This window comes from Scyliorhinus canicula, chromosome 7, assembly GCF_902713615.1.
Source record: "Scyliorhinus canicula chromosome 7, sScyCan1.1, whole genome shotgun sequence".
Taxonomy (NCBI): Eukaryota; Metazoa; Chordata; class Chondrichthyes; order Carcharhiniformes; family Scyliorhinidae; genus Scyliorhinus; species Scyliorhinus canicula.
Window position 1 is genome coordinate 91991095 of NC_052152.1, and position 24880 is coordinate 92015974.

General features: G+C 47.9%; 1 protein-coding gene across 12 annotated transcripts in view; it reads left to right on the forward strand.

The window, feature by feature from the left end:
- Positions 1 to 24880, forward strand: part of frmpd4 (FERM and PDZ domain containing 4) — a 1288989-nt gene that overhangs the window by 1252365 nt on the left and 11744 nt on the right. For 11 of the 12 annotated variants that reach the window (XM_038802435.1, XM_038802437.1, XM_038802446.1 and 8 more), the window contains 5 exons: positions 5101 to 5232; positions 12253 to 12372; positions 15297 to 15433; positions 17733 to 17859; positions 18374 to 18463. In XM_038802435.1, the coding sequence (XP_038658363.1) occupies positions 5101 to 5232; positions 12253 to 12372; positions 15297 to 15433; positions 17733 to 17859; positions 18374 to 18463 (606 nt within the window). The remainder of the gene's footprint in view (positions 1 to 5100; positions 5233 to 12252; positions 12373 to 15296; positions 15434 to 17732; positions 17860 to 18373; positions 18464 to 24880) is intronic. The other variant, XM_038802436.1, reaches the window with a different exon arrangement.

Below are 24880 nucleotides of genomic sequence, written 5' to 3' on the forward strand. Positions count from 1 at the left end.
GGATGAAAATGAAAGTGCAATATGGAAGGCGGAGCCATTAGCTGCTTCCTTCCTTCCTCCCACTCTTCCAGCACCATGCAAAACATCAGGAGCTAATCATGCATTGGGAGGCCTTTACCTGCGGATGACCTCACGCTCACCAATGTGTACCGTTAGTATTCACAATGCATTTAACTTGCATGCTGCTTTCCCCTTCCACTATGCAGTCGCCTACCATGAGGGGCTGAGTTGCAGATGCAGCATTGGTCCTGTGCGACGCTTGGGAAAATTGCATTGTCCTGGTTAAAATGGCAGAGAATTGATCGGGTAACAACCTCAATTGGCTTTCAGCCGGTGCTGGGTGTTTTACTGCCAGCACACACAAGCTGCCTCCAGAACAAAAATGGGAGAAGGCAGGAAAACATTGGTGAACCAGCACAACACAGTTTTTGTCCCGGCCCCTGTCGCCAAGGGACTGAGAATATTCCCCATAGTGGATAATTTTGACTTCAATGGAAAAGAAAGTGCTTGCTTTCTTGACCGCAGGGCTTCCAATATCCTTTACAGTCAATGATCTATTTCCTGAGTACCTGCAGGCATGGTGTGAGAAAATAATGTAGCAAAACGAATATTGCAATGTAATAAAAGTGGAAGAGATGTGAAATGGGTCGCTGATCTAATATCACCCATTTTACAAAGTGAGAGTTATCACCATTGAATCCAGCACTGTATTTATTTTTAATTTCCCTGAAGTTTAATTGTTCAACTTCCACTATCCATTTATGACCGATGCCCTTTGTATTGTCACTCAAATATTAGTGTGCTGGCAGTAAAACACCCAGCACTGGCTAAAATACCCTGTTGCAGTTGAATGAGGAGAGGGAAAAGAGAAGCTGCGTTCAACCCCTCATCACTTGATCGTAACTATATATATAATATACTATCCTGCTGTACCTCTCCATGTTTCAGAGATAAAGGTGTCAGGTAGCTTTTCCAATCCAAATTTGGATGCAGCAGATCACAAAAACATATGTAGATACATTACTGTCATAATTTCACATATCACACAACACAACCAGTTTTCTGGGGTTTGTACTGGTACCAGAACCCATTGATGAGAATCACAAGCCCTCAATTACATAATTTTACCATCCGTGCAATTTCTTGCAGTTCATGCTGATAAAGTGCTCTGTCAAATACCTGTGCCTTTTAAGTGCTGCTGTCTCTGCAAGGGCAGTTAAGGAGTCATATGGACCCCAGTGGCATACCATTAAAGAACCATAGCAGTACGTTATTACAGGCCATTTCTGAACTTTATCCTTGACCCCCGCATGTGGGTTCCCAGGCAGCCTGGGGTGGTTTCAATGGGAAATCCCATTGACAAGCGGTGGGAGGACAGAATCATGCCACTGTGAAACACACGGCTGGGGGACAGGAAAATCCCACCCACTGGGTCACTTGTTTCCCAATGGAAACTTCCTTTTTTTTTTAAGGAATAAGATGGGATGCCAAGCAGGTCAGACAGCACTTACCTTCCAGTACCCTCCCCTCTCTTTCTATAGCTACCTTGCTATGACTACCTACAGTTTTATGCATTGGCTTCTTAGCTTGGATTATTATAGAGGCCTGCCCAATTAATACTTATGGATTAGCATGAAGGAAATAATAAATATATTTACAGGTAATACAATTTGTATACAGCTTTTTAAAGACTTTATGAATACAGCAAGAAACAGTAACAGATAGTCATTCAATTGAAAAACTAGCAGGTATACGTGGATAATGTTCCCAAATAAACGATGATATGACCAAACATTTAATCATAGCAAATTTCTTCACAGTCCATATGCTATCATTATATTGGATTCAGATTTCTGCAGGGAATTTTCTCGCCTTCGCCCATACCTTCAAAGGTAACCCCATTCACAAAAGTAAGCAGTGCTTCTGGAGACCACCAAGATAAAACAAAAAAAGAGGGAAGAAGATGAGACATCAAAAAGTAATGCTTAGCTGATTCTCATCTGGTGTGAAATTCTCCGACCCCCCAGCAGGGTCGGAGAATCGCCCGGGGCTGCTGAAAATCGCACTCCCGCCAGTTCCAGAATTCTCCCACCCGCAAAAAGTCGGCGTGCCGCCAATCTCGCCGCCCGCCGCGGAGAATGGCGGGGTCGGCGGGAGGCTACGGGTTTCTGTGCTGCCGTTATTCTCCGGCCCGGATGGGCTAAAGTCCCACCCACGTCGGCATTAATCACAACAGGTAGTTAACGGCGTCAACCAGTGCTGATGGTTGACGCCGTTCATCGTGGAGGTGGGTGACAGGCCGGGGGGGGGGAGAAATCACAGAGTGCGGGTGCCGGTGGGTTGGGGGGGGGGGGGAGAGATCACAGAGTGCGGGTGCCGGTGGGTTGGGGGGAGAGGGAGAGATCACAGAGTGCGGGTGCCGGTGGGTGGGGGGGGGAGAGATTACAGAGTGCGGGTGCCGGTGGGTGGGGGGGGGGTGGGTGTGGAGATCACAGAGTGCGGGTGCCGGTGGGTTGGGGGGCGGAGAGATCAAAGAGTGCGGGTGCCGGTGGGTTGGGGGGAGAGGGAGAGATCACAGAGTGCGGGTGCCGGTGGGTGGGGGGGGGGGGGGGGGGTGTGGAGATCACAGAGTGCGGGTGCCGGTGGGTTGGAGGGAGAGGGAGAGATCACAGAGTGCGGGTGGGTTGGGGGGGGGGGGAGAGATCACAGAGTTCGGGTGCCGGTGGGTTGGGGGGGGGGGGAGAGATCACAGAGTGCGGGTGCCGGTGGGTTGGGGGGGAGAGGGAGAGATCACAGAGTGCGGGTGCCGGTGGGTGGGGGGGGGAGAGATCACAGAGTGCGGGTGCCGGTGGGTGGGGGGGGAGAGGGAGAGATCACAGAGTGCGGGTGCCGGTGGGTTGGGGGGCGGAGAGATCACAGAGTGCGGGTGCCGGTGGGTGGGGGGGGGGGGGGGGGGGTGGAGATCACAGAGTGCGGGTGCCGGTGGGTTGGGGGGGGGGGAGAGATCACAGAGTGCGGGTGCCGGTGGGTTGGGGGGGAGAGGGAGACATAACAGAGGGCGGGTGCCGGTGGGTTGGGGGGGGGGGGGAGAGATCACAGAGTGCGGGTGCCGGTGGGTTGGGGGGAGAGGGAGAGATCACAGAGTGCGGGAGCCGGTGGGTTGGGGGGGGGGGGGGAGAGAGATCACAGAGTGCGAGTGCCGGTGGGTTGGGGGGAGAGGGAGAGATCACAGAGTGCGGGAGCCGGTGGGTTGGGGGGCGGAGAGATCACAGAGTGCGGGTGCCGGTGGGTTGGGGGGAGAGGGAGAGATCACAGAGGGCGGGTGCCGGTGGGTTGGAGGGAGAGGGAGAGATCACAGAGTGCGGGTGGGTTGGGGGGGGGGGGGAGAGATCACAGAGTTCGGGTGCCGGTGGGTTGGGGGGGGGGGGGAGAGATCACAGAGTGCGGGTGCCGGTGGGTTGGGGGGGAGAGGGAGAGATCACAGAGTGCGGGTGCCGGTGGGTGGGGGGGGGAGAGATCACAGAGTGCGGGTGCCGGTGGGTGGGGGGGGGAGAGGGAGAGATCACAGAGTGCGGGTGCCGGTGGGTTGGGGGGCGGAGAGATCACAGAGTGCGGGTGCCGGTGGGTGGGGGGGGGGGGGGGGGGGGGGTGGAGATCACAGAGTGCGGGTGCCGGTGGGTTGGGGGGGGGGGGAGAGATCACAGAGTGCGGGTGCCGGTGGGTTGGGGGGGAGAGGGAGACATCACAGAGGGCGGGTGCCGGTGGGGGGGGGGGGGGGGAGAGATCACAGAGTGCGGGTGCCGGTGGGTTGGGGGGAGAGGGAGAGATCACAGAGTGCGGGAGCCGGTGGGTTGGGGGGGGGGGGAGAGAGATCACAGAGTGCGAGTGCCGGTGGGTTGGGGGGAGAGGGAGAGATCACAGAGTGCGGGAGCCGGTGGGTTGGGGGGCGGAGAGATCACAGAGTGCGGGTGCCGGTGGGTTGGGGGGAGAGGGAGAGATCACAGAGGGCGGGTGCCGGTGGGTTGGGGGAGGGGTTGGAGAGATCACAGAGTGCGGTGCCGGTGGGTTGGGGGGAGAGGGAGAGATCACAGAGGGCGGGTGCCGGTGGGTTGGGGGGAGAGGGAGAGAGAGAGATGACAGAGTGCGGGTGCCGGTGGGTTGGGGGGAGAGGGAGAGATCACAGAGGGCGGGTGCCGGTGGGTTGGGGGGGGGGGGGAGAGATCACAGAGTGCGGGTGCCGGTGGGTTGGGGGGAGAGGGAGAGATCACAGAGGGCGGGTGCCGGTGGGTTGGGGGGAGAGGGAGAGAGAGAGATCACAGAGTGCGGGTGCCGGTGGGTTGGGGGTGGGGGGTGGGGAGGGGGGGGAGAGATCACAGAGTGCGGGTGCCGGTGGGTTGGGGGTGGGGGGTGGGGAGGGGGGGGAGAGATCACAGAGTGCGGGTGCCGGTGGGTTGGGGGGGGGGGGAGAGATCACAGAGTGCGGGTGCCGGTGGGTTGGGGGTGGGGGGGGGGGGGAGAGAGATCACAGAGTGCGGGTGCCGGTGGGTTGGGGGGGTGGGGAGATCACAGAGTGCGAGTGCCGGTGGGTTGGGGGTGGGGGGGGGGGGGGGGGGGAGAGATCACAGAGTGCGGGTGCCGGTGGGTTGGGGGGAGGGGGCCTCTTTTGTGTAGTCACGCCGGGAGGCGTTGATTACGTCGCCCGATGTCAGCGGGTGACGCCGACGTGAATGGCGTAACGCCGCTGCTGGCCCATTCGGGCCCGGAGAATACGCGATGTTTCACGGGGCCCGACGCCGGAGTCATCAGCGCCGTTTTTGGCGCCGATCCCGGGCATCGCGACGGTCACCGGAGAATTTCGCCCCGGTCGCATAAAAGCATATGGATTATAAAAGGGAGGAAAAACTAAGGCAGGGCAAGTAGTTCCAGGTTTTGAAGTTTGAGGGAAGAATGACGTTGAGTGGGAAATAGTGCATTGAATTTTGCATCGGGATCTTCCTTGCAACCCGTCGCATGTTTCACGGCGGTGGTGGCGGAGGCAGCCCGCCATTATTATATTCTAAAGCAATGTTATATTGTTGAACTATTTTTCTGTGTTAACAGGATGTGATACTGACCCTTCAAGAAAAGCTGTCCATCAAATGCATCGAACATTTTTCTTTGATGCTTGAGCAGCGCACTGAAGGAGAAGCAACCAAACTCCTCTTGCTTCATGACCAGGAGACGCTTACTCAGGTAATTGCTCTTCAAGTTGCAAGTGGATCTATTATCTGGTAAAGTAATGATGAACTTTAGAAAACCTTTTGGTGATTGTTCATAAATGTATATTTAAAAAAAATATATATTGTATTTTATGGACAATCACCACATTAAGGTAACAAATTTGAGTGCTAGAGGCACTTTTCACGCCACACCTGGCTGCACTGCATAAGTGCCTTTGGACAGCAAAAGAAAAGCCCAAGAGGCGTTTCTGTGCAAGGTACTCCCCTAATTTCTGTATGAAATAAAATAAGCCAAGATAAGTGTGCACAGATTGTGCTCATATCTCACCTCAGATCCGCTATTGTAAAATTTGAATTAACACACTTAAAAAATAGGTATACAAGGACAGGATTAGGCCATACAGCCCTTCAAGCCTCTTCCACCATTAAGGTAGATAATAGTTAATCCGGACCTCAACTTCATTTACCTTTCTTTACCAAACAAAATTGAGGATTTCAATCATCGCAATCCCTTCTTGCTTTCCAGCATCATTCCATGTGTCATTTAGGGCACAATTTAACAGAAAAATTTAACATTTTGAGCGCTTAACAGGGTGTTTTGTGGCGCGATCAGGGCCAAGAACAACCCCGCTATCAAATGGGACATTTGTTTGGCCTTGATGCAAGCCACACTTACCCGGGTGCCAGCGGGAGTGCCTACCCTGCCCAGAGCCTAATGATCGGGGGCCTCAATGGCCTTGGAGACCCCCGCCAGGTGCCATTATACATGGTCCACTTTTGTGTGAACCTGTGGTGCCATGGCAAAGTCTCCCAGGTCGGGCATTTGATTCCAGGTCTTGGGAGAATCCAGTTGCGACATATATAAAAGTGAGCCTAACTGCCCATTTAAATATGTAAATTTGGATCTCGCACAGTGAGGCCGAGATCTAGGTTGCAACATCTCGAGATCGCGTTAGATCTCCCGAGGAGTCCAGATTGTCGCAAATCTCGCGAGAGGAAAGGTTATGTCGCATCCGGAGTCAGACGTGATGAGGCCTTTCGATTGGGCCCTGAATCTCTCCTGCCTTTCACTCCATCACAGACCTGCCCTTCGTTCTTCCCTCCCCTGACCCTTTCCCGGTCTCTGTACTTGCTTCAAACCTGATACAAAAGATCTTTGGCTTGAAACATTGGCTTGGCCCCTCTTGTGTTCCCCTTGACTGCTTCCCATTTTTAAATACCTGTTGTAAATTTCACTGGAGTGAAGAGAGAAATTGGTATCAACGTCAAAATAGCAAGTAGAGAAATATGAAACAAACACATTTGAGTGTTCAAACAGCACCAGCAGTGAATATTAAACATGTGATTCTGCAACATTACAAATAGTTGCCAGTTAGCTAAAGGCTTGTCTGGACTTGAAGTTCTACTGAACTCATAAACAAGAGGCCAAAGTGTCATCAGAATCCAAGTACCGCCCTTCAACGATGCATTGGAGCACATCCCGCAACCCCTCCCCACAACGCCAACATCGGGGCACCCCTCCCCCTTGCAGTCTTCGGGGCTCTCCCCACACCATACAAAAGGGGAGCCCCTCCCAGTAGAGGAGGGTTACCACCCTGCCAGAGCCCCCTTGGCACTGCCTATTTCTTGTGCCCACTTGGCCCTTTCGCAAGAAACAGTCGTCAGAACGGAATTTGCACCTGGGGCGAACAGGGCCGCTAGATAGTGGCCATAGTGTTTTCAGGCTAAATATGTACAACATGTAGAATATAGCAGAAACATTAATACAAAGGCTAGTCAAATCCTACAGAATAAAAAAGGAACTGAAAATGCTGGAAATTCTTAGCAAGTCTGTCAGCATCTTTGGAGAGAGAAACAAAGGGAATGTGACATGTCATCCAAACTGGGAAAAGTTATAAACGTAATAGGCTTTGAAGAAGTGAAAGTGGGGTGGGAGGTGGAGATGTGCATATTGTGGGAAGAAGAACAAAAGTGAAAGTTTGTGAATGAGCAGAGGGCAGGTGTGATTAAATGACAACAGGATTCATGGTGCAGGGCCAAAGGGGGTGGTAATAAGACAAGGAGATGTGAATGGCTAGATCCTGAATTGTTGCCATCCCAAAACAAAGCAAAGGAAATAAGAAAGAAACAAGGGTTATAAAACAAATCAGCAGAGTAAAGCAACACAAAATAGGATCGGGGTTGCAATGTAAAATTGTTAAATTCATTGTTGAATCCAGACGTCTGTTAAATGACCAGTTTAAAGTTGCTGTTCCTCGAGCCTATATTGAGCAAAAAGCTGATGACAGAAAGCCAGAATGGGAGGCAGAGAATTGGTTAGGGTTAGGGAATTGACAGATAATTGGAAGTTCAAGTTCAGACTTCGGACTGAACCTAAGTGTAATCTGCTTTTGGCCTCCCCAAATGTAGAGGAGACCATATCGTGCACAGTGAATACAGTACACTAAATCACTGCTTCATTTGGAAGGGGTGTCTTAGGCCTCAGATGGTCAGAAGAAAGAAGGTAACAAAAATAGGTGTTGCATCTTCTGTGCTGGCATGAAAGGTGGGGAGGAAAAATAGGGGGCGCAATTCTCCGCACTCACGACGGTGCGGAGAATAGCGGAGTTTGTAAATTTTTACGGCCACGCTAGTCTGACGCCCTCCCGCTATTCTCCCCCCCCCCCACCCACCCACGCCCGACTCCCGACACGAATCGCTGCCGCCGTTTTTTTACGGCGAGCAGCGATTCTCAGCTGGCCGATGGGCCGAAGTCCAAGCCTTTTACGGCCATTTTTACGAACGGCAAACACACCTGGTCTGGCCGTTCGTAAAAACGGCCGTAAAGTTCGGATCTTGGCAACCATGGCACCGATTGGCACGGCAGTACCACAGCCGTGCCAAGGGTGCCATGGGCCCGCAATTGGTGGGCACCGCGGGGCGGCTGAGGGGCATCCCGGCCCGCGCATGCACGGGTTTCGCGCAAATGCGAGATGACGTCATCCGCGCATGCACGGGTTGGAGTCTTCCAATCCACGCATGCGCGGCTGACGTCATGTGACGCGTCAGCCATCGCAAACTCTGGCAAGCGGGCTTAGCGAAATTCGTTAAGCCCGCGATGCCGGAGTTCACGGCCGCGGCATGCTAGCCCCGACCGGGGACCAGAATCGGTTCCCGGTCGGGGGGGGGGGGGGGGGAGGCTGGCGTCAAACCCGCCCGTTTTTGATGCCAGCCTTACGATTTCTCCCTGTTTGGGAGAATCGCGCCCAGGGGGTTTGGGTAATGGAGGAGTGGCCAGGCAATTCTGGAGCGAATGGTCTTTTTGGAATACTGAAAGGGGGACGGAGTAGAAGATGTGTTTGGTAGTGGCAAAAAATGACAAGATAATCCATGGAGGCTGGTGGGGTGGAATGTGAGGGCAAGGAAAATCCTAAGATTCTGAGAGGAAAGGGAAGGGTGAGAGCATAAGTGAGGGAAATAAAACAGACACGATCAACCGTGGTGGTGAAGTGGGTAGAGTCCTCCATTGATGAAAAAGGACAATATATTGAAAGCACTATTATAGAAGGCTACACCGTCCGAATGGATAGGATGGAGACAAAGAAACTGGGAGAATGGAATAGAGTCCATGTCGGAAGCAGGGTGTGAATAAATGTGATCTAAGTCACTGAGGAATTCAGTGGGCTTACGGTGAATATTGGTTGATATGACTGGCAAAAATGGAGACAGAGAAGTTAGGGAAGAGTCAGAGATATAGGACGTGATCTAGCGACCGCATCACGTCAGAAACAAAAACGAGCGGGCCGGGTAGATAGCCTCAGATGTCAAAATCGGGAACAATGCCATAGATCCAAATCCTATTGCAACATGGCAAGAAACCAATAATAACCAATTAAGACTAATCGCCATTCCATTAACGGGAAGAAGCCCTTATCGAACAGCCTTCCATGATCTAACGACCTCCCCAGTGAACGGTCATGTGGGCAATATTTACTGCACCAATTTAAAAACATGAAGCTAGTGCAATGGATGCTATGGGGATTCGAGGAGGTGAGTAACCATCTTCAAAATCGGGCAGTGAGCCTGGGCTGCTGCACCTGTGCTCGGGGGGCGAGGTTGCCCCTGGACTATTGGGGGGGGGGGGGGGGGGGGTGAGCGGTGAGGAGGCTCAGTATCTGCAGGTCACCATACCAACGCCCTCAGAACATGTATACCCATAACGGGGGCAGCTCCAGCTGCTGCCTGTCTGTTCTACCGAAGACCCCCATGGCAGAGCCCCATCTGTGGTCATATGGTGAAGGTGTCTTTAACCCCCGCTGACCAGCGGTCACTGACTGCACAGCTGAAGGCTATTGTTAATGGTCTACATGACCTTGTCAAGGGTTTGGACTGTACAGAACTCATTTGAGACTGGTCATCTGAATGAAGGTGCAGTGGCTCCTCACTTCTCTCGCGGGCCAACCTCGCTCTCAGCATGTAGGCCCGTTCCTGCTCCTTTCCTACTCTCTCCTCGTTCGGAATCAGGATCCTCAGTTCGGGCATCCTACCACCCATTTCCTCTTGTTCTCAGCAGCTATAGGTATGTTTCTCCTGCAGGAACACAAATGGGACGATGTGAGCTGGACACTTGGCGGGTCAGAGGTCAATGAAGCCTGGGATTATGGGCACTGCACCTAAAAAAGTGGGGGGGGTTCTGATGAGCAGAACTGGCGGGAGTGAGTGGGAGTCGAGGATGCTGGTGGGAGGTCGGTCCTGGAGCCCTATGGATGTGGCGGCATGTGTCACCGACATTCTGGGGGGGAGGGGGGCGTGACAGATGGGAGGAGTGAGATAGGAGACAGGGAGCACTGACCCTGGCTCATCTGAGAAGGTCAGTCAACTTTTTTCTGCATTGCACACCCATCCTTTCAGTCAGGCTGTTGTCCCCACACAATGCTACCACTGTGTCCCAGGTGGGTTTCGACACCTTGTCAGAAGGCCTCATGCCAGCCCAAGGGTATATTATAGCCCACCTCTCCTCTGCAGCAAAGGACTGAGGGCCCCCTCTGTAAATCTAGGTGCTGGTTTCCTAGCTGCTATCCTACCAAGTTAAATGACAGCAAGTGCTGTGGACAGTTTAAATTCAGTGCCCCCTTCATTGAAGTACTTAGGTGACCTGGGACGTGTGAATTAGATGCTTAGTGCCTCAGGAGCTGTATCTTTCATGTGCGGGATTTTAAAAAAAATAGAGTGCCTGAAAATTACATTCTGGATTGTATGTGCTGTTACCGGCGGCAATGACACCGATTATCTCACTATTTTTGAGGGAAAATCTCACCCACTAAAGGAACTATTTTTAAAGTGCAGTGGTGCAAAAAATACAATGTCAATGAAACTCCAGCAGGGACACCTTTTTTTCGTTCAGAAGTGACGGTGAGCCATCTAATGCACTGAACATCTGTCTCTTGCTCTCTGGATCAAGTCACATTTCATTATTCTATCTCCGTTACTAGATCAAATGATAAGCCAGTTGTCTTGACTGAATTTGTCCATATTGAATGTTACACAAAACATGGCAATACTTGTTTTAATCTTAGCTACATAAGATTTTATGTGATACGAGAATATTTTTTATTCTCGTTCATAGCTATGAAAGTTAGAACCAACATCACAAAGAATATATCAGGTAGTTAAAGCAGAAATATGAAGGGATGGCTCTGAATGAGTGCCGACTGGAGGATATGCAGTGGGATTGGCGCTGCTAGTATTCAAATTGTTTGTTTAAAAAGAGTGCATGGTTAGGTTGAGATGGTGAAACAGGCTTTCAACTTCATCATTCTCAGAACAGATCTATGCTAAGTCACCAAACTTGAGAATTGGAAATGGAAGATTGGGACGCAATGTAACTGAATGGGAAGAGAGTGTCGTAACAAGTGCGTTTAGCCATCGAACAGGACATTGTTCCCATTCGGATAGATATGGCGTCTCAGTAGGGAACACGCCGCCGAGGCCACACTTAGTCCCGTTTCCTGCACTGAGGCGCTCTGCTCAACAGAACTCCTCAGTGCAAGAGGAGACCGGGAGTCCATTTAAAAATGGTGTCCTGAACTCTCAACCCCCTGACTCAATGCCCAAACCCACCCAAAGCATAAGGGAGGTTCTTGGGGCCCCCCACACCCACACTTGGTATTCCCAGCGGCATTCCCACTGTGGGAAAAATGCCAGCTTGGCTCAGCCAGCCTTGGACCCTAGCAGTGCCAACTGGGCACCTTGTCAGTGTCAACTGGGCACCTCGTCAGTGTCAGGCTGGCACCCAATGCCAGGTTGGCAGTGTCAAGGTGCCCAGGTGGCACCAGCAGTGTCAGATTGTTACCTTACCCAGGGGATCGGTGGCCCCCACGAATGCCATTCCGCCTGGTCCCCGTTTGTGGAGACCAGCACTGAACAGCACTTGCTCAAGATCTCCAAGGTGAAGGGATTAGATCCCAAGGCCTTTGGTAGATCGTGGAAGAGCATATTAAAGTGAGACGGCTGTCTCACTCTAATATGCAGATTTGCTAAAAAGTGATCTGCCCACAATGGGTGGGATTCAGATTGCAACGTTTCACAAGATGGCTTTAGATCTCGCAAGGCGTGGTGAGCCTGGTAGATCTCAGAAGAGGAATCTCCCAGCGATGCCACACTGCCTTTCGGACACAACGGCACTGGTACATCATGCCCGTAGGCTGGGATTTTCTGTTCCCACTCTTGGGACCCACCATGGGAGATGCAGTAGCCAGCTAAAAGTCCATTGGCTTTAGCAGGACTAGACAATCCAGGTGGCGGGCTGGGCTGGGAAATCCCACCTAGAGTTTAAAATTTGATTTTGAATCACCTGGGTTTAATTGAAGCTGAACATTAAGATGGACATCAAAATCTTATTCTCATCTCAGTTACTGAGCCACCAACTTAATGCTTGATGTAAATAATTAGGTAATGGGGCTTTGTGCGCCACATTCCCTTTTAAAAATGTCTATTATTGTTGGTCTTTGGGTTTCTGTCCAGTTGCCCTGCATCTGATATTACTTTGCTTTAGGTGACACAGAGACCGGGCTCCCACAAGATGAAATGTCTTTTCCGAATCAGCTTTGTCCCAAAAGATCCTATTGATTTACTACGGAGAGATGCTGTTGCTTTTGAGTATTTATATGTTCAGGTAAGTGTGTCCAAAATGCTTTGTGCTTCCCATGATACTAATTTACCTGGCAGTTGTGTTTCTAATATTTTGTTTCAATACACTATGTCGATCAATGGCCAACAACAACTTGAATTTATATAGTAACTTTAAGGTATAGTGATATATCTCAAGGAGGTGTTTCATGGGAGTGTTAGAAAGTAAAAAATATGACACTGAGGAGATATTGGGGAAGTTGAACAAAAGTTTGATCGAAAAGGTAAGTTTTAACGAATATCTTAAAGGACAAAGGAGAAATAAACAGGCCGAGAGGTTTCACGAGGCAATGACCATTACCAGAGTGTAATTTGAATGTTTATGGCTGTCAACAGACCAGTTAGAGTTGTAGAAATCTTTTTTTTAAAAACACAGTAATCTACTGTTGGCAAGATTTCAGGGCAGACCTGTATTCTCGTCATAGCCATGATTCCACAGTTTAAAACAGAAAAATATATTTGCATGGATTGCACCTTGAGAAACAGCCAAATTGATCAGATCATGGAATCATCGATTGCATTCCTTTGTCTGCTTTTGTAGCAAGAATGTTGACACAACTAAACAAAGTGATTCACACCTGTAGTCAAGTAATGGAGTATAGGAATTTCATGCACAAAATTATCAATTGCTCATTTTATTAGCTGCAATTTCTGGGCTAATGCATTCTTCATGAAAGCAAAGCTGTCAACAATAGTGAAATGGGAGGAATGAGCTTGTATTCATCAAGAGTAGGATTACAGAACAACAACTTCCATTTGTATAACACCTCTAATGTGGAAAAACATTCCAAAGTGCTTCACAGGTGTCTATTAAAAATGTAATATTTCAGACTATTATTGATAAAATAATTGTAGGGAGTTATATTTTTGAAGGCAAATAATCACTTCTGATGAATAACAGCTCGTGGGTAGGATTCTCCATCCCGCCAGCCCCGTTTTCCAGCGTTGCACATCCCACCGGCAGCGGGATTCTCCATTTCCGCAGCCGCCAATGGGGTTTCCCATTGTGGCCGCCCCACGCTATCGGGAACCCCGCAGGCATGGGTGTGCTGCCGACAAAGCGGAGGATCCCGCCGAAACAGAACCTTGCAGCATTGTAAAGTGTCCTAAAATAATCAGAATTTGGGGGAAGGGAAGTGGTGCAAGACATTTTCCTCCTCATTCACATTTGTAGGTCTATTCATTGGATTTGTGGAGTTGACCTGCTTTCGGGCCCTTACTGTCACTGTTAGAAAGGCAGCAGAGAGCTTGGAAGGAGGGTCCATTTGAATCCTGCTCTGACCTCCTCTACCTGTGAGTAGCCTCCATTCTGTGCGTCCTCAAAGTGGAACTGTTGAGAACTCGCTGAGGGTGCAACTAACTGCAGGACTAGAGTTTTGTCCTCCCACTTAAGAAGTGTTAATTGAGAACTACTAATTGATAACGACAAGGCATGGAGATATCGCAGCTGCCCCTTGGATATATCCGATGGACTTTTTCAGAAACCATCCTGCTGCTAGGTGTTCCAAAGATATGAATGCATGGGTTCAGACACTCTGCTCTTTGTCTCCAACACGTGCTGCTTCTGTGAGGAAGCCAAAAGCACATGGAAAGGTCAGCCAGTGGTGAACATCTCACTTCACCAACCAGAAAACTCACCCACACAGATAAAGCCTGAACATGGTCATTGTAGGTAGCACTGATGCATGGGTTGTTTTGCGAAATTGGTATAATGGTATAATTGAGCAAATTAAAAGTGGGTTCACTGCCCTTCACAGGCTGGCCTCTTCATTTTAACGTCAATGGCCAACACCAGAATACTGGGAAAGGGGAAAGAGAAGGTGAATTTTCACTAGAAACAAGAGAAAAAATAGGCAATCTAGCCCATCAAGCCTGTTTCACAATTTAATAAGATCATGGTTGATCTGAAATCTTCCCTTGTAAAATCAAATTTTTGTTGCCTTGAATATATTCAATGACCTAGCTTCCCCTGTCCTCTATGGAAGGAAATTCCAAAGACAAAGAGCACTCTTGAGGAAAGAAATTCCCCTCATCTCAGTTGGCGCAGTGGCATAGTGATTAGCGCTGCTGCCTCACAGCGGCAGTCACGGGGAGTTTGACTTTCTCCCGTGTCTGCATGGTGCTCCAGTTTCCTCCCACAGTCTAAAGATTTGTAGGGTAGGTGTGTATTGACCATGCTAAATTGCCCCTTTGTGTCCAGGGTATGTGCAGGTTAGGTGAAGTAGGGTGGGGTAATTGGTCTAGGTAGGGTGCTCTTTCAGAGGGTCGGTGCAACTCGATGGGCCTAATGGCCTCCTTCTGCACTCTAGGAATTCTATGGTTCTTTGTCAAGATTCCCCATGAGGGGAAATGTCTCAGCATCCACCTTAAGAGATCCTCAGAATCCTTTTTGTTTAAGTAAGATCACCTCTCATTCAGCTAAACTCCAATGAGTACAGGCCCAACCTTTCCTCACACGATAGCCCCCTCATCTCAGGAATCAATGGAGTGAATCTTCTCTGAAGTCCCTCAAGTATCAAAGTTCCCTACCTAAAAAATGTAATCAGTTGATGTAAAGGGTAAGCAAACTATACAGTGTCCATTAGTTGTGCAGAATCAGGCTGAGATGGCAGTAATCAATACCATAATGAAATTGGTATACGTTATCTTCCTACAAAATTACTATTTATAAATTATTTTATCATTTATTATTTTATACTAATACAGATTATGGAAACAGAAAAAATATGAAATACATGCTGTTAAAATCCAATGTTGAAAAGCTACAGCTGTTCTACAAATTTAATCGCTTTGGGTTGATAGCATAAGGACCTGTTGATGGGAATTACAATTACCTCAGGCAGCAATGGTTGAAAGTGTTTATTTGTGTGATGGCTGGTAACATTTCTCCCCCTACTGTTTCTCTGTCAGAGTTGCAACGATGTGGTGCAGGAAAGGTTTGGGCCTGAGCTGAAGTATGACGTAGCTCTCCGACTTGCTGCATTACAGATGTACATTTTGACTATCAGCACCAAACAATCCCAGAAAGTCTCCCTTAAATATATTGAGTAAGTAATAAAAACACAGTTGATAATGATTTTCAACATTCTGACAACAATGTGCTGGCATTGTAATCGATTGGATGTAAATATTCCATTGGTTCAAGACTTTTGATTGCCAGCTGATAAAGATTTAATTAAAAGTTTCCCATTTTATGTGACAAATGTCAACAGGGTATTGTTTTTCATTTAGGTTAGGAATTTTCACAGTCACTTCATTGCAGTGTTAATGTAAGCCTACTTGTGACACTAATAAAGATTATAAATAGCAGCACACATGCTCATTTTTAGAAAACAACAATAGTAACATTTTCTCTTTTTTTGAATAAAATCACTCATGATTTTATAATATAATAAATGCAAGTCATTTCCCTTCACAAAAGTAATTTCCAAAATTAGTAACTAATATTTTGTGCACAATTTCAGATTTCAAGAAAACAGAGTTTTAAAAATATGTTTATTGAAAATTTTCATTATAAACAAAATATAAAACAATTAATGGAAGTTAGACTATCAAAGAGCACAAACAAACAATCAAATGCACAGATTAACTTAACCGCCCCAAAACTAAACTAAACCCCTTAACAACTGACAGTGATTAGCTCTTTTGTAAAAAAAAAGGAAATGAATGGCTGCCGTCTTAGGTACAACCTTCTATCAACACCCTGATGGTGTACTTGATCTCCAAATGTAAGAGTGACACAAGATCACCAAACCTCATTGAAGCAGCCAATATACATATGCAGCATGATCTGGACAAAATTCAGGCTTGGTCTGACAATGCAAAGTAATATTCACGCCTTGCGAGTGCCAGGCAACGACCATCACCAACAAGAGAGAATCTAACCATCACCAATGATATTCAATAGCATTATCATCTCTGAATCCCTGGATGGCACAATGGTTAGCATTGGTGCCTCATGGCACTAAGGACCAGGGTTAGATCTCAGCCCCAGGTTACTGTCAGTGTGGTGTTTGCATATTCTCCCTTATCTGCATGGGTCTCACCCCCACAACCCAAAAGATGTGCAGGTAGGTCGTTTGGCCACGCCAAATTACCCCCCAATTGGAAAAAAAAGTATTGGGTACTCAATTTTTGTTTAAATCATCGCTGAATCCCCCACTAGCAATATCCTGGGGCTTACCACTGACCAAAAACTGAACTTGGGGTCAGCCATATAAATAAGATCAGGTCAGCGGCTGGGAACTCTGCAGGGAGTAATTCACCTTCTGACCCCAAAGCCTGTCCACCATCTACAAGGCACAAGTCAGGAATGTGATGAAATATTGTCCATTTGCCCGAATGAGTGAAGCTCCAACAACATTCAAACTGGTGGGCACCATCCAGGACAAAGCAGCTGGATTGGCTTCCCATCCATCACCTTCAACATTTATTGTGATTGCTTTGTAATTAGGTTAAAAACTTAGGAATAGTCAACGGTAGTTCAATTAAGTAGCTTAACCAGTTAAGCTGTAAATGTAATGTTATACTTATATCTTCTAGTCCTGATTTAAACTACTGCCGCCATTTTGATCAATAAAATCTTGGAATTCACCAACTAATCGTCTATCTGCTCACCTAATTAATGCCTTTGAACACTCATCAGCTACTGAAAACTGAAAAGAAGGATCAAGTAGCACACTCACAAATCCTTAATGTCTCTACTTATCTGCAAAACTTATCTGCCTTTATTGAGAACTGGTGACCCACACCCAAGTTTCATCTGCTAAATCAGTTTCTTGCTAGAGTAATTAACACCTATTCAGGCAATTAATTGACAGTGGCCTCGGCAGTGTGGTTGTTGCCACAATTATATTCTGGGACCTGGGTTCGAATCTTGCCATTAAATATTATTTAATTTTAAAAATCTGAAATTCAAAGTCTAAAGATGACCATGAAACTGTTATCAATTGTCATGAAAAAAAATCTGGTTTCCTAATGTCCTTTCCACTCTGCACTCCCACCTTACACGTTCACTTCCTTCACTACCAATGTCGCACCATGGCAGCAATGTTTCTCAAGCAAGATGCACTGTGACAACTCACTAAGCTTGCTTCGACAGCATCTTCCAAACACTCAACATCTACCACCTAGAAGGACAATAGCAGCAGATGTCCCTTAGGCAACTGCGGGAATGGAGAATCCCACTGCCGCAGGGGCGCGCTGCGCCAGAAAATGTGGCTCGCGGACCAGAGAATCCCGCCCCCTATATTTTCACTGAATTAATTATTTGATTGAAAAATATGAAATATAGAAGCAATCTTAGGAACAATAACTTCTGCCCTTTGACTTACAATTTTCATCCAGGAAAGAATGGGGCCTTGAAACGTTCCTTCCCCCCATGGTCTTGCAAAGCATGAAGGAAAAGAATGTGAAGAAAGCACTTTCCCACATTCTGAAGGCAAACCAAAACCTTGTTCCTCCGGGCAAAAAGGTAATGGCGCATCTAATTATCAACAAAAGATAAAATAACTGTATGAAAGTTGACATTGTTAAATGAATTCTGTATTATTATACAGGAACTATGTGCTACTTACACAGGAGACATGTACCATTGTGTTCAACCTGATCGACAGACGAGAAAAATGAGTCGTAGAACCTTCCACCTGCAGTATACCATGCCCTTTGTTAAATGCTGCATCCTGTGTTTTAGTAGATAGGTCCAATATAAACTCAATTTGACTGGGGTTTGATGGATTTTATTATTGATGATAAAGTAGGATATCAATAGGTACGAGTTAAGCTTGTTTCCATTTTGTTTTTTTACTCCAGTATAAATTTCTACATTTACAGAAGTATTGGGATTCCCGGTTTAAAAATACCAATGATTTGTAAGCAACAAATTTTTACCTAGCTGTATTATTGGATACGTACAAATGGCACCAAATGTTCACTGCTCTTCAATGTGACACTTCACCTCAAAACTAATTTCTCACTTTCTATTGCAGCTCTCTGCATTACAAGCCAAGGTGCACTACTTAAAGTTTCTAAGTGACTTGCGTTTGTATGGCGGCCGGGTCTTCAAAGCAATGCTGGTGGTAATGTATCTTAATTTTTCTTCAATAATATATAAGCTGAAATACACTGGGACCAATAATGATATTAACCCTCACCCAAGTGAAGTTTTTATTTATAAACCGTCTGAGATGCAATGCAGACACAAAGGTGTCAGGAATAATGGGCAGGATTCTCTAATAATGGGGCTACGTCCCCATGCCGGCGTGAAAACCGGTTCCAACCACTCCGGCGTCAAACAGCCCCCGAAAGTGAGGAATTCTCCCCTTCCTAGGGGGCTAGATCAGCGCCGGAGTAGTCACCACAGCTCCAGTCAGCACCGAACGGCCCGCGCAAGTTCACACATGTACAGAACGGCCAGTATATTTCCGCGCACAACGGCCAACGTTTTTCCACACATGTGCGGGGTTTCCTTTCTCCGTGCCGGCCCCAGGCAATATGATTTCCCCCCCCCCCCCCCCCCAGGACGGCTCCTGCATACTCACTTTCCAGGTCCTGCTGTCTGAGTCTTGAGTAACCTAGGTCGGCGGGATTCGGCCAAACGCGTCGGCCACTTGGCCCATCGGGGCCCGGAGAATCATCAGGGGGGCCACTGTCAACGGCCCCCGACCGGCGTGGCGACGATCCCTCAAGCGCCCGAAAATCGGCGCCGGAGAATGGGGATGCCGGTGCGGGGCGCGATTCTTGCAACCCCCCCGGGGATTCTCCGACCCGGCCCAGTTTGGAGAATCCCGGCCAATATATTTGATTATTGGATCAGAACAGATAACGATCCAAATCACCGCTCCACTGTCTGAAACATCTATTTTGGTTCAATGACCTTGAGTGCACTGTAACAATTTAGGAAAATCTGAGTGTTCGGTAAAAGTGATCCCCTCAGATGTTCAGAATCTTTACTATTTACTTTTAATACTATTTTTATTATAAACTGTGGTTATGCTCTTCATTGCCCATTGAAGCGTTACTGCAGGGAAGAATGTGTAATGGAGGTGTCACCTGTGAGTGTATTTGGAGAACACTGGGCGCGATTCTCCGCTCCCCACGCCGGGTGGGAGAATTGCGGGAGGGCCGGGTGACTCACGACATGCCGCCCTGGCACCCCCCGTGATTCTCCCACCCCCCGCTCGGAGAATCGCCGCTCGTCGGTTTTCACGGCGACTGGCGATTCTCCGGCCCAGATGGGCTGAGCGGCCTGACATTCCCGACCTGTTCACGCCGGCGGCAACCACACCTGGTCGCTGCCGTCGTGAACATGGCGCCAAAGCTTCGTTTGTGGCTTGTGGGGGGTGGAGAGGGGAGTGAGCACCACAGCCGTGCTCGGGAGGGGACTGGCCCGCGATCGGTGCCCACCGATCGTCGGGCCGGCGTCTCCAAGGGACGCACTCTTTCCGCTCCGCTGCCCCGCAAGATCAAGCCGCCACGTCTTGCGGGGCAGCGGAGGGGAAGACGGCAACCGCGCATGCGCGGGTTGGAGCCGGCCAACCTGCGCATGCGCGGCTGACGTCATTTAGGTGCCGCAGTCGCGTCATTCTCGGCGCGCCGCCTTGACGCAAGCGTCCAGGCCCGTCGGCCGAGATTTACGGAACACCGCTCCTAGCCCCCTGGGGGGGGGGGGGGGGGGTTGAATAGGGTGCGAGGAGCGGCCTCCGAGGCCGTTGTGAAACTCGGCCGAGTTCACGACGGCCTTCCCGATGCTGGAGCGGAGAATTTCGCCCACTGATTTAAGAAATGCACAAATCTTTTATTATTCTTCACTATTGGGCACTTACAGAAATCATAAAATATATTTTTCTCATTCGGAGCTTGGTCTCGATTCAGATTGATGACATGGAAGTCGATTTAGCAGTCTCAACCCGTGTCCACACTGGAAAACTGCCCATCATTCAGCAGTAACTGGCATTGAATTTGACAATCTTACTCAGAGGAGCTGTTAAGTTGCTGAGCTTGGGAAATGGAATACTTCAACCTTTCCTGTTTTGAAGTTTGGGTTATGGCTCACTGTTGACGCAGAGTAAAACCTGCTGTGCGTGATCCATGACAGTGTATTCCATTGCCGCGGAACTGACAGCCCTCATCTGAAAAACAGTAAAATTAATTTCCCTTCAGAGAAAATCAGGAAAAGAGAAAAAAAATAAAGTGCAACCAGATCTCAGTTTTATTTATTAGGAGGCCTACACATAATTTAGCAGCTGTTAATGACGGTAAGCGCTCAAAATGTCATACTCTTATTTCAAAATCTTTAGTTGACATTCACCTCATAGTTTTCCTCACCTCTAAGCATGCAATGGGCAGTCGGCTGAGGCCAAGGTTGCAGATTTATATACAAGTGAGCATTGGTATTTGAAGTTAACTGATTTTTCCTGTGCATCTGTGTAGGGAGACCAGAGAGGAACATTGACATGACTTATAGTCGTTAGCATTGGACTGGCAGGACAGGATTTGGTCTTGGTGCACTACACAATTTAAATAACTTGCATTTATATAGCACCTATAAGATGTGCTTTACAATGTTATCAGTCAAGAATTGGTACAGTAAGATTCCTTGTGGTTAAGAGATTGGCACTGTATATGAATAAAGAAATATCCGTTACAGTGAGTCATTCGTCTGAGGCTAATTTCTCGACTCCATGGATAAGGATTTAATAAGAAAAGACTGATTTTGCAAAAGTAAACATGAGAATTATCCCTAATTTGGATTAGTCACAAGCTACTCAGAAGTTGCAATTTTGCTTTGTGATATAAGCAACAAGCATGTTAGTACTTACTTAGACTTCAGTCCTAATCAGGACAATAGGCAGCAGCACTCCGCCACCAACCTCGGTTCATCGCTATCCCTATTGCACCAGCCCAGCTGGAGCAGCACTATTGGTGGCCCTCCTTAAATGTACATTACCAGATCGTCTTTGGCTGGCTCCGCCTTCTTCTTCCGTCCAGTGGTGTCTATTCTGCTGCCTGTCTGGGAGGCAAAATACATGTCCTGCCAGCCTTGACTGTTTCTCCGTCACGATGTTCCACAGATGCCTCCGACCAGTCCCCTGCAGCACCTTTTCATTGGTGATGTGTTCTGTGAGCCCTCAAAATAATCAAATTATACTCCAGAGTTTGGAGGAGTTGAAGGGAATGTTTGGGATTCCACGGGAGGAGGCCTTTAGGTATATGCAGGTGCAGGATTTTGCGAAGTAGGTTTTCCTACCTTTTCCGGTGGTACCGCCTTCCTCATTGTTGGAGGGGGATGCTGTTGGTAATGGGGCTGGAGGTGGTGGGGGCGGGAGTCATCTCAGCGATCCACAGGAGGATTTTGAAGGAGGGTACGGTGGCATTGGAGGGGGTTAAGGTCAAGTGGGAGGACAAGTTGGGTCGGAGAAGGGGTTGTGTTGGAAGGTGCTGCGGAGGGTGAATGCCGCAATTCATGTGCAAGGCTGGGGATGATACTGCACACCTCATAGAATCTACAGTGCAGAAGGAGGCCATTCAGCCCATCAAGTCTGCACCGGCCTTTGGAAAGAGCACCCTACCTAAGCCCACACCATCTGATGAAGTCAAGGATGAACCGGTTGTTTGAGAGGGTGGAGGACCTCTGTGAGCAGTGTCGGAGGGGTCTGGCAAATCGGCATAAATGTTCTAGTCCTGCCTGAAGTTGGAGAAATTCTGGAGGTTGTTTTTCAGTACCATGTTGGTGATCCTGCATGTGGATTTGGAACTTGGTCCTGAGGCGGCCATATTTGGGGTGTCAGTCTTGCCGGGACTGCAGACAGGAGCGGGGGCAGATGTTTTGGCCTTTGCTCACTAACTTTTCACAGTAACTTCATTTGAAGCCGACTTGTGACAATAAGCAATTTTCATTTCATTTCGTTTTTTCATTTCATTTGGGGTGGAGGTCAGTCTTTCCGCCCTGTTCCTCAGCTTGGCTGAGGGATAGAGTTCTGTACTTGGAGACGGATAAATTCATTTTGAGGGGGGCAAGTAAGGTGTTCCACAAGAGGTGGGGTTTGTTTATATTACTCTTTAAAGAGCTGATTACCATCAGCTGGTGAGGGGGGAGTGGGAAATGGGGGGGGGGGGGGGGGGTATAGTTAAAATGTTAAAAATCAAATAAAAATATTTTAAATAAAAATTAAACTCCAGAATTTAATTTTAAACCATGTGGTTCAACTATGAACAACATTTTACAGATAGCATCTCATCATTGTGTTCCAGCAGCAAAGGAATCCATTGTTCCATCAAGTATCCAATCATTTTGATATATCTTTACCTTTATATGCTTCAGTCCCATTCACAAGTAGCCAGGTTCCTGGGTTTGCTTTCTCCAGCAAACTCTACAGGAATTTGACTGCACTCATTGAAGTAACCCAATTTATCACAGTCACACAAAGTGCATGGCATGTCTCTCTGCATTTTGAAGCCTTTTACAGATAATCTTGGTCTTGTGTTGCTATGGTTATTGTTGTCCTTTTATCAGTACCATGCTGCAATCCTATCCAATCAGACATCCACGGGTTAAGATAAAGAATAAATTCTATTTCTAATAGAAAAGGTACATACTGCAAAGAACGATAAGTTGTTGTCAGTTATTTTAAGCAAGTCTTTCAGTCTCGCAACCTTGCTGATGTTTCTAAATCATTAGAACATAGAACATAGAACGATACAGCGCAGTACAGGCCCTTCGGCCCTCGATGTTGCACCGACATGGAAAAAATCTAAAGGCCATCTAACCTACACTATGCCCTTATCATCCATATGCTTATCCAATAAATTTTTTAATGCCCTCAATGTTGGCGTGTTCACTACTGTTGCAGGTAGGGCATTCCACGGCCTCACCACTCTTTGCGTAAAAAACCCACCTCTGACCTCTGTCCTATATCTATTACCCCTCAATTTAAGGCTATGTCCCCTCGTGCTAGCCACCTCCATCCGCGGGAGAAGGCTCTCGCTGTCCACCCTATCTAACCCTCTGATCATTTTGTATGCCTCTATTAAGTCACCTCTTAGCCTTCTTCTCTCTAACGAAAACAACCTCAAGTCCATCAGCCTTTCCTCATAAGATTTTCCCTCCATACCAGGCAACATCCTGGTAAATCTCCTCTGCACCCGTTCCAAAGCTTCCACGTCCTTCCTATAATGAGGCGACCAGAACTGTACGCAATACTCCAAATGCGGCCGTACTAGAGTTTTGTACAACTGCAACATGACCTCATGGCTCCGGAACTCAATCCCTCTACCAATAAAGGCCAACACACCATAGGCCTTCTTCACAACCCTATCAACCTGGGTGGCAACTTTCAGGGATCTATGTACATGGACACCGAGATCCCTCTGCTCATCCACACTACCAAGAATTTTACCATTAGCCAAATATTCCGCATTTCTGTTATTCTTTCCAAAGTGAATCACCTCACACTTCTCCACATTAAACTCCATTTGCCACCTCTCAGCCCAGCTCTGCAGCTTATCTATGTCCCACTGTAACCTGCAACATCCTTCCGCACTGTCTACAACTCCACCGACTTTAGTGTCGTCTGCAAATTTACTCACCCATCCTTCTGCGCCCTCCTCTAGGTCATTTATAAAAATGACAAACAGCAACGGCCCCAGAACAGATCCTTGTGGTACGCCACTCGTAACTGAACTCCATTCTGAACATTTCCCATCAACTACCACTCTCTGTCTTCTTTCAACTAGCCAATTTCTGATCCACATCTCTAAATCACCCTCAATCCCCAGCCTCCATATTTTCTGCAATAGCCGACCGTGGGGAACCTTATCAAACGCTTTACTGAAATCCATATACACCACATCAACTGCTCTACCCTCATCTACCTGTTCAGTCACCTTCTCAAAGAACTCGATAAGGTTTGTGAGGCGTGACCTACCCTTCACAAAACCATGCTGACTGTCCCTAATCATATTATTCCTATCTAGATGATTATAAATCGTATCTTTTATAATCCTCTCCAAGACTTTACCCACCACAGACGTTAGGCTCACTGGCCTATAGTTATCGGGGTTATCTCTACTCCCCTTCTTGAACAAAGGGACCACATTTGCTCTCCTCCAGTCCTCTGGCACTATTCCTGTAGCCAATGATGACCTAAAAATCAAAGCCAAAGGCTCAGCAATCTCTTCCCTGGCTTCCCAGAGAATCCTAGGATAAATCCCATCCGGCCCCGGGGACTTATCTATTTTCACCTTGTCCAGAATTGCCAACACTTCTTCCCTACGCACCTCAATGCCATCTATTCTAATAGCCTGGGTCTCAGCATTCTCCTCCACAATATTATCTTTTTCTGGAGTGAATACTGACGAAAAGTATTCATTTAGTATCTCGCTTATCTCCTCAGCCTCCACACACAACTTCCCACCACTGTCCTTGACTGGCCCTACTCTTACCCTAGTCATTCTTTTATTCCTGACATACCTATAGAAAGCTTTTGGGTTTTCCT